At 38.9% G+C, this 13,788-nt stretch overlaps 1 protein-coding gene across 2 annotated transcripts in view; it reads right to left on the bottom strand.

Moving 5' to 3' along the window:
- Positions 1 to 2,845: 2,845 nt before the first annotated feature.
- The window catches only part of LOC124552556 (F-box/LRR-repeat protein 20-like), a 58,838-nt gene continuing 47,895 nt past the window's right edge, over positions 2,846 to 13,788 (bottom strand). Inside the window, exons 7-9 of one of the 2 annotated variants that reach the window (XR_006967929.1) lie at positions 10,614 to 10,862; positions 3,747 to 3,817; positions 2,846 to 3,219 (exon numbers count right to left, since the gene is read on the bottom strand). Coding sequence is in view for 1 of the 2 variants with exons in the window: in XM_047126875.1 (XP_046982831.1) it covers positions 10,625 to 10,862 (238 nt within the window). In the remaining variant the exon portion in view is untranslated. The remainder of the gene's footprint in view (positions 3,220 to 3,746; positions 3,818 to 10,613; positions 10,863 to 13,788) is intronic. The other variant, XM_047126875.1, reaches the window with a different exon arrangement.

A 13,788-nucleotide genomic window follows, 5' to 3' on the forward strand; every position in this document is an offset into this window, starting at 1 on the left:
ATTCCAGTCAACATTGTCAAAAGCTTTCTCTAAGTCTGCAAATGCTACAAACATAGGTTTGCCTTTCCTGAATCTTTCTTCTAAGGTAAGTCGTAGGGTCAGTACTGCCTCACGTGTTCCAATATTTCTACTGAATCCAAACTGATCTTCCCCGAGGTTGGCATCTACCAGTTTTTCCATTCGTCTGTAAAGAATTTGCGTTAGTATTTTGCAGCTGTGACTTATTAAACTGATAGTTCGATAATTTTCACATCTGTCAACACCTGCTTTCTTTGGGATTGGAATTATTATATTCTTCTTGAAGTCCGAGAGAATTTCACCTGTCTTATACATCTTGCTCACCAGATGGTAGAGTTTTGTCAGGGCTGGCTCTCCCAAGGCTATCAGTAGTTCTAATGGAATGTTGTCTACTCCCGGGGCCTTGTTTCGACTTAGGTCTTTCAGTGCTCTGTCAAACTCTTCACGCAGTATCATATCTCCCATTTCATCTTCATCTACATCCTCTTCCATTTCCATAATATTGTCCTCAAGAACATCGCCCTTGTATAGACCCTCTATATACTCCTTCCACCTTTCTCCTTTCCCTTCTTTGCTTAGAACTGGGTTACCATCTGAGCTCTTGATCTTCATACAAGTGGTTCTCTTTTCTCCGAAGGTCTCTTTAATTTTCCTGTAGGCAGTGTCTATCTTAACCCTCATGAGATAAGCCTCTACATCCTTACATTTGTCCTCTAGCCATCCCTGCTTAGCCATTTTGCACTTCCTGTTGGTCTCATTTTTGAGACGTTTGTATTCCTTTTTGCCTGCTTTATTTACTGCATTTTTATATTTTCTCCTTTCATCAATTAGTTCAATATTTCTTCTGTTACCCAAGGATTTCTAGTAGCCCTCATCTTTTTACCTACTTTATCCTCTGCTACATTCATTATTTCATCCCTCAAAGCTACCCATTCTTCTTCTACTGTATTTCTTTCCCTCATTCCTGTCAATTGTTCCCTTATGCTCTCCCTGAAACTCTGTACATCATCTGGTTCTTTCAGTTTATCCAGGTCCCATCTCCTTAAATTCCCACCTTTTTGCAGTTTCTTCAGTTTTAATCTACAGTTCATAACCAATAGATTGTGGTCAGAGTCCACATCTGCCCCTGGAAATGTTTTACAATTTAAAACCTGGTTCCTGAATCTCTCTCTTACCATTATATAATCTATCTGAAACCTGTCAGTATTTCCGTGCTTCTTCCATGTATACAACCCTCTTTGATTATTCTTGAACAAAGTGTTAGCTATGATTAAGTTGTGCTCTGTGCAAAATTCTACCAGGCGGCTTCCTCTTTCATTTCTTCCCCCAATCCATATTCACCTACTACTTTTCCTTCTCTCCCTTTTCCTACTACCGAATTCCAGTCACCCATGACTATTAAATTTTTGTCTCCCTTCACTATCTGAATAATTTCTTTTATCTCATCATACATTTCTTCAATTTCTTCATCATCTGCAGAGCTAGTTGGCATATAAACTTGTACTACAGTAGTACGTGTGGGCTTCATATCTATCTTGGCCACAATAATGCGTTCACTATGCTGTTTGTAGTAGCTTACCCGCACTCCTATTTTTTTATTCATTATTAAACCTACTCTTGCATTACCCCTATTTGATTTTGTATTTACAACTGTGTATTCACCTGACCAAAAGTCTTGTTCCTCCTGCCACCAAACTTCACTAATTCTCACTATATCTAACTTTAACCTATCCATTTCCCTATTTAAATTTTCTAACCTACCTGTCCGATAAAGGGATCTGACATTCCATGCTCTGAACCGTAGAACGCCAGTTTTCTTTCTCCTGATAACGACGTCCTCCTGGGTAGCCCCGCCCGGAGATCCGATTGGGGGACAATTTTACCTCCGGAATATTTTACCCAAGAGGATGCCATCATCATTTAATCATACAGTAAAGCTGCATGCCCTAGGGAAAAATTACGGCTGTAGTTTCTCCTTGCTTTCAGCCGTTCGCAGCACCACAACAGCAAGGCTGTTTTGGTTAGCATTACAAGGCCAGATCAGTCAATCATCCAGACTGTTGCCCCTGCAACTACTGAAAAGGCTGCTGCCCCTCTTCAGGAACCACGTTTGTCTGGCCTCTCAACAGATACCCCTCCATTGTGGTTGCACCTATGGTATGGCTATCTGTATCGCTGAAGCACGCAAGCCTCCCCACCAACGGCAAGGTCCATGGTTCATAGGGGGAGTGATCTTCTTACGTCAACTATATTATACCTCCCTCAGTATGTTGTGTGATTTATATGAATCTTTCGTCCATACAAATCAGGTTTATGCCCTTTGTACCAAAACCATTATGATTTGTAACACATGCTAACAAAATTGTGAAAGGAGGATAACAGTTTAATATTCTTGATTTGTCAGAAAAGGCCTTTTCCTTTACATTTGACTCATAACAGATGGGTCTTTTTCAACTTAAGCCTGAGAAACCTGTTTCCCCTCCATTTTTTGAAGCTCTCCTTAACTAACCCTTGTTTCCTCCCTGGTCGCAGCAACTGTCTAAGTTAACATAGCATGTTAGTGGTGTTGATGTGACTATCAATACTTTCTTCCCATGATGATTTATGGAAGAAGGAGCCAAGTTTGGAATCATGGTGTAATGTGGCACAACCTGTGAGGTTCATGTAGTTTCTGATAAAGACTACTGTCTTAGTAAAATGATTAATAACATCCAATTTTCTTTTCATTACTCGTTTGAGTTTGGATGCTGTGGTAAGAGCAATAACAGTTAACGATTTCCAACGAAAATCTTAAAAAAATTGGCAAGTTTTTTAAATAATGCCTGTGTTCCCATTTATTTCTCTACAAAAAGTAACAAAATTGCTGACTGAACAGTCTTCTTGCTCTGATCATTTCCATTAAGTGTTATTAGGTAAGTTCACAACAATACTTTCAATAACAAGGGAAATGCCAACAATGATGAAAACACTATAAAAATGGTAACAATATTAAAAATATGAAAGTTCCTTGTCAAAAGCTGCATAACACATACAAAATAATTATGGAAGACCCGTGTATAATTGACTACTACAAGAAAATTCCACAAACTTTTTCTTCAGAACTCTCTGCTGGTAACCTTTTCCCACAGAGTCCTGTTATGATCAAGTGCACTTGCAAGCAGCCAGCAGTTTCTGTTCCTTACTTGAATACAAGTGCATGACCTAGAAAGAAACAAAGCACGCTGAAAATTGTAACTACAGGAACAATTTATTCCTTTAAATATCCAAGAAAGAATGCAACAAGTTGTATACACCTTACTTATTATTACTGCCACATATAATCAATTACTACTACTATCACTAATACTACTACTTAATATCGTAATAAAGCACTGGAAAGTCAGCCTATGACAGATACTGCCTGAGCAGTTAAGCAGAGAGCAGGAGGTGTGCCGTCACATTCTGAGGACTATTAGGTATTCATTAGATTTTTCATTACTACTACTATTACTATTACCAATACTACTATCTTATATAGTAATAAAGCACTGGAAAGTCAGCCTATGACAGATATTGCCTGAGCAGTTAAGCAGCGAGCAAAAGGTGTGCCGTCACATTCTGAGGACTATTAGGTATGCGTTAGATTTTTCAGAAGGATTGTTTTCAGTTATGATGGCCAGATCACACAGTCCTTATGACGAATAGACAAGTGAACTTATCAATCTTATCCTGTCATTTTCTGTACAAACCTTGAATATCAATGTTATCAAGTTGCCTGTTTACTGGATTCATAATTCTTGGTACAGTGTCAGCATATGCACTGAAATGACAATACACTGACTCATTAATCAAATAATGTTTCAAAATTAATATATAATCCAAGGGCTCATGATTAAAAAACAATTTGCTTTTCAATATCTGAGGGGGGAAAAGAATGTTACCAGTGCATTTCACAAAAGAATTGTACCTACACACGTTCTTGTGTATAATGTGTCTGTAACAGTGAGTCATTTCAAATTGATAATAGGTATGTAGTACACAACAAAGAGTAATTTTTCTGCCCTGTTTATTTGGATATGAGACAACATTTAATTAAGTGGCTGTTCTTGAGTAACAAACAGAGTAAATAAAGAATACATTCAAGTCCTGAAAATGAATCTTTGGTGCCCACAGTTCAGTAGCGCTGTTCCGTTGCTCAGTGACCAGAGAGAGTTGGCCTATGACAGATATTGCCTGGGCAGTTAAGCAGCTAGCAGGAGGTGTGCCATCACATTCAAAAACAAATGTGGTGGTGGAAGTGCATAGGCTTCCATGGTCAGGGTCAGTTTGAATAAAACACTTCTGGGCATTAGGCCACATCATTCTGAAATACTAGACACAACTATGAAACTGATGTTTCGACCACCTTTGCATTGGTCTTCTATAGGGCGACTAAACTTACTTTAGTCATCCTTAACAGTATTGCTACAAAACAGCAAAGATATCAGTTTCACAGTTACTTTTATTTCAAAATTAAATGCCCCAAGAGATTTAGTCAAAGTGTGGGTGCATAATAATCAACAAGTTTCTCATATTCAATCCAGTGCTTTTCTGCACCTACATCTATACCCTGCAAACCACCACAAAGTGCTTGGCAGAGGATACATCCCATTGTGCCAGTAATTAGGGTTTTTTCCTGTTCCATTCACATATGGAGCACGGGAAGAATGACTGACTGAATGCCTCTGTGTGTGCTGCAATTATTCTACTCTTGTCCCCACGATCCCCAAGTGAGACCTGTGCAGGGGGTTGCGGTATATTCCCAGCATCATCATTTAAAGCCTGTTCTTGAAACTTTGTTAGTAAACTTCCTTGGGATAGTTAGTGTATATCTTGAAGAATCTGCCAGTTCCATTCTTTCACTCAATGACACTCTCCCACAGGTCAAATGAACCTGTGACCATTTGTGCTGCCCTTCTCTTTATATGTTCAATATCCCCCATTTGTCCTATCTGATACAGGTCCCACACACTTCAGAAATATTCTAGACCCAGTCGCATGAGTAACTTGTAAGCAATCTCCTTTATAGACTGATTGCACTTCCCCAGTATTCTACCAATAAACCAAAGTGAACCACTGAGCCTAGATCATTCCATTTCATATTCCTACAAAGTTTCACACTCAGATATTTGCACGAGTTGAGCAATTCCAATAGTGACTTGTGGATATTATACTGACAGACTTAGGATACTACTTTTTTTGTTTTGTTTTGTGAAATCCATAATTTTACATTTTTGAACACTTGAAGCAAGTTACCAATCTTTGCACCACTTTGAAATTTTATCATGATCTGACTGAAGATTTATGCAGCATCTTCCACATTGTACTTCATTACAGATAAGCACATCATCTGTAAAACATCTGAGGTTACTGTTAATACTCTCTACAAGGCCATTAATATACAACATGAACAGCAAAGGTCCCAACACACTTCCCGGGGCACACTCGAAGTTACTTCTACATCTGATGATGACTCTCCATCCAAGATAACGTGCCGTGCCCTCCTATCAAAAGATCCTCATTCCAGTCACAAATTTAGATTGGTATCCCATACGATCACACGATAAGCATAGGTGTGGTACTGCATCAAATACTTTTCATAAATAAAGAAATACTGCATCTACATTTCTGCCTTTAGCCAAAGCTTTCAGTATGTCTTGTGAGAAAAGTCTGAGTTTGGTTTTGCATGATTGATGTTTTTGGAACTCATGCTGGCTGGGATGGGGAGGACATTCTGTTTGAGACACCTTATTATGTTTTGAGCTCAGAATATGTTCTAAGATTATACAACAAATCAATGTCAAGGATACTGGGCAGTAGCTTTGTGGATCGCTTCTACTACCGTTCTTGTAAACGGTTGTGACCTGTGCTTTCTTCCTAATACTGGCAGGTTTTTTTTGGTTCGAGGGATCAATGATAGATTATCATTAACAGAGAGGCTAACTCAGCCACAAATTCAGTATGAAATCTGATAGGGATTACATTGCACCCTGGAGCTCGGTTTTAATGATCAAGGATTAAATTGGAACAATTATCCTCGGTTTTTCTTTTTAAAGGAACATTTGGAAAGAGAGTTAAGCATTTCAGTATTTGCTTTGCTACCTCCAATTTCAGTTTCTGTCTCATTTGCTAGGGGCTGGACACTAACTTTGGTGCCACTAACAGCCTTTACATACGATCAGAATTTCTTTGGGTTTTGTGGAAGATCATTTGATGGATGTCACTGAAGGCTTCATGCATTGCTCTCTAGACAGCCAAACGTGTTTCATTCAGCATCTCTATCTATACCTCTATCCTTTATTTTACAGCTGTTATGCAGTAATCTCTATTTCTTTTGAGGTTTCTTTACAGTCATTGTATACCATGGGGAGTCCCTCCAATTATGAATTGTTCTAATGCATATGTATCTATACAATGCATGGTCAAGTACCCTTTTAAACTTGAGCCATAGTTCCTCTACATGCTCCTGTCCTGTTCTGAAGTCTCAAGTTCCTCACTGATATGACACTACTGATTTTTATCTAGTTTACTGAACATGTACAACTTTCAACTCGTTTAGTTGTCCTTTGTACTTTGGTAATCATTGTTGCCACAACCGTGTTTTATTTTCTATCTGTCGTAGCAATATGATAAAGGACATTTAATCTTTCGTTTGGGACCTCCACTGTCTCTAAAGCAATTGGATCTTTCTCCACACTGAAGTCATTTTTATTAGCTCACTTTCCTTCTGTCAAATGGGCTTGACATATAGTCGCTTTTTAAGTTCTTTTACTTCTTGATCATCTAAGGTTATGGCTTGGGCACTTATGACCTTAGTTGTTTCTGGGCCCTCAAACAAATAAAACAAACAAACTGCATCATAGTCACTGATACCTGTTTCGGTGTGGACATCCTCGTAGAGTTCAGGTCCACTTGTTGCCATTAGCTCGAATACACTTTCATCAAGAGTGAAGTTCCAAACTATCTGTTCTATGTAGTTTTCCGAGAAGGCATTCAGTAATGTTTCACTGGATGTCTCATCATGCCCTCCACAAACAAAACTCAAATTTTCCCAACTGATTGTTGGATGATTAAAATGTCCACCAATTAATACATACCAGTGAACTGAGGTATTCTCTAAAGTTGACAGTTACATCAAACAATTTCACATGCAGCTTCAATTTCTATCATGCTGGATTGTGACAAATACAAAACTCCGGCACTTTGCTGCAAACATTTTAGCAGTTAACCTTTAAGATTTTAACTCACTCTCCTTTCGGAGGAATTTCTTTTGATGTTACACTGATAGTTCTAGATCTGCTACAGCTATCATTACCTGGATTTGATGGAGAGTCACCTAATCTAATAAATCCTTGTGTGTACCCCACAAACAGTCAAATACATATGTAGTGGCCTCTGATGTGTAGCATGAACCTGGCCCATTTAGGGGAACCCTTCAGTTCTCATCCCTATGGCGAAGTGCATAAAGTCGCAGCCTTGATCATTACAGAACCTTCGAAGTCTCTGGTTCAGCCCTTCCACTTGACTCAGAACCATATAGCAACGATTAGTTCTGGCGACAATGCTACAAGCTGTAAGCTTCATTGAAACTCCATGCGCAATGCTCGGCTTCTCAACCTTCTCTGCCAGTTGCTGGAATGACCCAAGAGTGACTTCAGAGGCCAGACGAAAGGTATCATTTGTTCAAACAAGTGCCACAATCTGCAGTTGTTAGCTTTGTCTAGTTTAGCTTTTTAGTTATAATTCAATTCTATTTCGTACCTTCACATTGTCATGGTGTATTAACTGGTTCATACAACTGCAGGACAAAGTTTGGTTATGACTGATTTCCCAAATTTTATGGATTAGTTCTATTTTCTTTCAACTACTTCTAGTGTAGTGAAGGGTGAAAGTTCGACAGTTGAAGCTAAACAAGGAAGAATAGCATGATACACAGACAAGCACAAAACCTGTGATTTCAGTGAAAGAAACTGTTTGTAAAAGGAGAAAAATGACTACTCAATGAAGGGAATTTCAAAATCTTCAAAACATTTTGTAAGAAAAAGGACACAACAATACAGTGAACTCTATGATGACACTGCATCACAAAGATGAAGATAACAGAGAAAAAGTGCTTGTAGAATAAGTAAATTGCAACATTGGACAATTTCCAGAAAGATAATATTTGTAATTTTATAGATTACTATCACTGTCAAATAGATGTAGGTAGATCAAGGTTTAGCATCCTGAAGGCAATGAAGACTTTAGAGACAAAGCATGAACTCATGTATGACATGAATGAGGAAGCCATGTACTTTCCAAAAGAACCATCCCAGCATTTGTCTTAATAGATTTAAGGAAACCTAAATAAAGATAGCCCTAATGGTTCTGAAGTCCGTTTCTCTGGAATGCCAATCCGGTGCCTTGATCACTGCTATACCTTGCCAAGTAACCATTATTGGAAAAATGAACATCTGATACTGTTTTGTGTATTCTGAAATGTGACTTCCTCTTTCATTATGGCTCTTGTGGAGCACATTCATAGATTGAGTTTTCTTCTTCTCCCTCAAAACTTCTTCACACTTTTCTGTCTTCTCTCACACACTTCTTTTGAGATCTTCAGTATCCTCTTCTCTGCTCCACTGCCAACACTCCATGCTTTACTGTCGACATTTGGCCTATTGACAGTTTGCACTTCCATCCCATTCACCTTGATCCTCATCTTTGTGCAATCCTTCCCAAATTTAACAACCCAGCAGGTTCGCATCTTTCCTATTGTCATTCCAACCCCCCCCCCCTCCCCTTTCTTGCTCATATGCATCCTGATCACATGTGTCACATATCTCACCCTTTTCAGTCTTATTTCTCCTGATACTTTGGTATGGTATAGTTCTTTGACAGGTCTTTGCATCTGTTGTCAGGCCTCTTTCATTTTCCTCAATATTTTTTTCTCTTCTTTCTCTAATTGATCCATACCCGGTCTTCATTTTACCACCTCACCTACATATGATACAGCTTTACCACCATTGCCTTACAATGTGTGGTCTTTGTTCTGAAGATATTTATTTTACTGTTTGTGTGTGGAGGGGGTGGGGGAGGGAGGCATACAGAAACCTCACCTTATCTTCATTATTCTCTCTATTACTACCTCACTGTTACTGTTCCTTCCTGTTTTTAGAGAAGATATGGAAACTCAAATGGGGATCCCTGGAGGACAATGTTCTTTTCGCGAAACACTATTGAGAAAATTTAGAGAACTGGCATTTGCAGCTGGCTTCAGAATGATTGCACTGCCACCAACATACATTTCACATGACAACTGCTAAGACAAGCCATATCAGTAATTGTACGGAGTCATATAGTCGCTCGTTAGCCCCCTCCCCCATTCTATTTACAAGCGGAACAGAAAAGGAAACTGACTAGTAGTGTACGTGATAACCTCTGCCATGCATCATACAGTGGCTTGTGACATATGTATGCAGATATAGGTAAATAAATTTGGCCACCTTCTGCACGTTACTTTCAGGACTTTTCCAATTGCCAGTGGTACTGTGTTTTTATTTTGCTTCATGCAATCCTTAGTCCTACCCAGCTAGCTTTCTAACTTCAGTTACACAGTTGTTGTTCCCCATCTTCTTCCATCTCATTTACCATCAATATGTCATGAAAAAAGGGCTGGCAGTCCACTTGGGTCCTAGTGTGCTTTTTGTCTCCCATATGTGTCTTTGGTATTCCTCTTTTGTTGTTTATTGCTCTTCGCTGTTTGATTATTTTTTCTACTGTTATGGTGATCTTGAAAACAGTAAATTTTCTTTGTGAGCAGTACTGAAAGACTAAGCTTCAGTATGAGGTTATTCATGTGTGAAAAATATTTCCTGTAAAGACAGAAGTTGTTTTTTATGGACCAAGATAAGAATTAGTAGTGGCTACATTAATCTTGGCTCAAGGCCACTCACTCACCACAGACACATAGACACATCTTGAGTGGAAAATGGTAGTTTGTAAAGTAATGCAGGTACATGGCAGTTTTGTACAATATTTTGCATTAATGTTTTGTTCAAAACACAGGGGTGATTATTACTAAGAGATGAACAGCATAACTCTCCCAAAGTGCATTCATCATCTAATAGTAATTCCATTAATTTCCAACCCTGTGGCATACACGGGTGTGGCAGAACCAAACAGTTTTTTTTTTTAAATTATTATTATTATTATTCTATAAGTAACATTTGTTGCTACCCTATTACAGACTTTTGTACTTCAATATTAGAATTGTTTGTGACACCAATATGAAGTCTCTACAAAACTGATTTGATATTTTGTGTCATGATAATTCCAAATTTATGTGAAACTTAATTGATATGTAGTGAATGTGTAAGAGTTGGCGAGAAATGTGTAAAATACCTGTGTATGATAAGACAGTGGGGATTGAAAAGAATGTGTGTGTGTGTGTGTGTGTGTGTGTGTGTGTGTGTGTGTGTGTGCGCGTGCGCGCGCGCGCGCACGCGCGTACACACACGCGTATAAGGGGACAATACTTGAAAAGATGTGGGTGACATAAACATTTCACCAAGTTGTATTAATGCTGACAGATTTACCTTTTGTAGTTTCAACGATCCTCTGGCCCAACAAGGTCACCTATGACGATCTTTAGCTGGGGCATCAGAGTACGCAACACCTGTAAGCCGCCTACGCCAATTCCCTCACAGAAGGAGAGTTTGAGCATCCTCAGATTGTGGAGGTGTTTCGGGAACAGTCCCAGTGGCAAGACGGACACAATGCTGGAAGTCAAGTCCAGCGTCTCTAACTTTTTAAGTCCTAATAGGTGGCGCAATCCAGGACGTAATCTGCGGAGAAAATGTTTAGTACAGATAACTGATACACATCAAAAATTTCTACAGTTTAATTAAAAGTACTTGTCAGTTGACATCTGATGCATGGAACTACAGCATTAATACAATGATTTTCAGCTTCTCCCTTGGTTAAAGCTAGGTCAAACAAGGGGTGGGCTCGTCAAATGCACTTCTGTTATGTGTCTACGTACATCTCACTACTCACATACTACCAGTGCACTGACACTCTGTTGTGGTGTACTGGTAATGGCAGGCACTTGACATGTGATGGTGTGAACCCTTACTGAAGAATCTCAGTTTCAAGGTAGAGCTACCTGTGTAGCATTTAACTGAGGTCCCATCAGTAAATACCCACATCCACAACTCCCGTGGATACACCCCCCTCTTTGTTGATGTTGGTTCATCCAGGGTTATAACTGATGGCTTCATTTAATCTTTGAGCTTATATTGTGGTCTGAATAACAGAAAATCTTTACAGAATGTATGAAAATGTACTTGGAGAGATAAAAAAATCTACTCACCAAGAGGAGGCAGGAGAACACAAACACATAAAAAGGTATGACAGTTTGCAAGCTTTCAAGGACAGTGAGTCCTTCTCCTGGCAGAAAAGTTGAAAGTGAGGGAAGAGGAGTGAAGTGAAAGGACTGGTAAGGTTTAGGAAAAGGGGAGAGTGTTTGGAAAAGTCCCCCAGAACCCTGGGTCAGGGTAGACTTACCGGACATGATGAGAAGGAAAGAAGGTTTGTTTATTTTTACCTTACAGCATAAATACGCATATCTATTACTATGATATATGGCTGTATCAGTGTTGCAATCATACACTTCCCCAAAATGAAAACAGATTGTAATATGAAGTGACACACATCAATTATTAACTTTACCTGTTGTGGTAAGACCAAACATTGCCCATCAGCACATACTTTCAAATGCAGCGGGCCAAATTTATACAGGGCTAGCAAACCACACTGGCTTTGCAAGGGTAGCACTAAATGCCTATGGCTAGATTATTTGTCTGATGTTGCAATAATTTTGTTTAAAGGGCAGTGCTTAGAGTTAAGATTAAAAATCAGGTAACACTGTTAGGTTATGGAAAATTAACTCCAGATTCTAATCATCGTGTTGAACAAAGTTTGCTGAGTTTAGCCTCTAGAAGAAGCCCTTAAAAGCTTACTGTTTACTTTTAACTGTGGCCAAGCAGATATTATTTGCATATTTAATATATTTACTTGTATACTACATTGATCAGATGCAAGAAGAAAATATTACGTACTGATGTCACACGTGGCATGGCCATGTACAACTGACTATATGACAAACAATGCACGCTTAGTTCAATTCCAACAACGTTCAGTGTCTGGACTTGTGCTTTGTTAATTGTTATACCAAGGGTGAGTGAGTGTTAATGGGAATCTGGAGCCATTTGAACTGGAATGGTAACTCTGTGAGTATTATTGGTATTCCTGGTATAAAAACAGTTTGTCCAGCACTCAATCAAAATATTTTTGACACTTATTATGCAGTGCTTTGTTCCGCTGGAAAATCGAGATGTGTTCAAATTTCTCAATAAAATAGTAGGTGCACTTGCTTTTAGTATTCATTCATGAAGTACAGTTTAATGAATTTGTGATAGGGCCTCAAACTTGGACAGAATGAAATCATTTACTGACTTGTTCATTTGAAAAAAGGTGACAATATAGCCCTTTCCTGAAACCAATCAAATATCTTAGTTGATACGTACTGAAGATCCACGTATACTTTTTCGATTAATTCTGAAATGTTTGGTACTGAAATTTACAATTTTCTATTTTGAGCAAATTAATGCAAATTCAACAAATTAATGCAAATTGTCTGTAAGATAGAACTATCATATTAAATTAACAATATAAGGCAAAAGATAATACTACTGCTCACGATAACGATGACACATTGAGATGCAGACAGAAACAACGGAAACACTGTTACACATTTTTTTAGCTTTGACCCTAAGCGTTTTTCAGACAAGGAAACACTCACACAAGTAAGCACACCTCAAGCACACGACTGCCATCGCAGACTGGAATGCAACTGGGGAGTGGATAACAGGTTATGGGTAGGGGAGAGAGAAGAGTGCTCTCTGGTGGAGCATGAAGGAGGCATGACAAGACTCTTGATAACACTTCTGATTGATTCCTCCCCTACTGGCATTCCCCACCCTTGTAAAAAGTGCCAAGTTATATCTTAGATGTAATTCTTTGCTTGAGCATTGTCCTCAATAATATTTCATAAAACAAAAATATGAGGAAAGACAAGCATTGAATAAAATTTTCCCAGAATTGCAATCACTGTCAAGTGCAACCAAGTGCCGTGCGGTTGCTGGGCCTCTCCCTACACAGGCACAGTACCGGCTGCGATGCCATTGGTGTTTCGTCTGTCACTGTATAAGCCAGAGTTTTCATCATGCATCTGCCTTATCTCTTTAATCTTGGAATGTGCAGCTTGCATACTGAGCTAATCTGCTAATTGCTGTCTATACTGAAGGTGTTATTGGATATTTTGGTCTTCATAGCTTCTGAAATTAGGATATTTTGGTCTCTACAGCCTCTATAATTACGTTATACTATGCACTATTAGTCTCTGTGATGACAGAGGTGTCACTGAATGTAATTATACAACACATGGCAAAAACAAGCCACTTTTTGTTCTCCTCATTTGTACAGTTCAGCTTGCGGGTATCTCCGGAAGGTGCCTGCAATATTTGTTTGTTGCAGTTACTCTCGCACAACACTTTTCATGGGCAGTTAAGTTGTGTTAAGTTTTTGGCGTCAGAGATTCCACTGAATGAACTCGGTCCTGGAACAGACCACTTTTCAGAGGGGTAGTGGTGGTCAAAAGTGTGCTGGTACGGGTCTGTATGAGTGTGTTTTCTGCACAGACTGCAGCTG

Source organism: Schistocerca americana, chromosome 10, assembly GCF_021461395.2.
Source record: "Schistocerca americana isolate TAMUIC-IGC-003095 chromosome 10, iqSchAmer2.1, whole genome shotgun sequence".
NCBI lineage: Eukaryota > Metazoa > Arthropoda > Insecta > Orthoptera > Acrididae > Schistocerca > Schistocerca americana.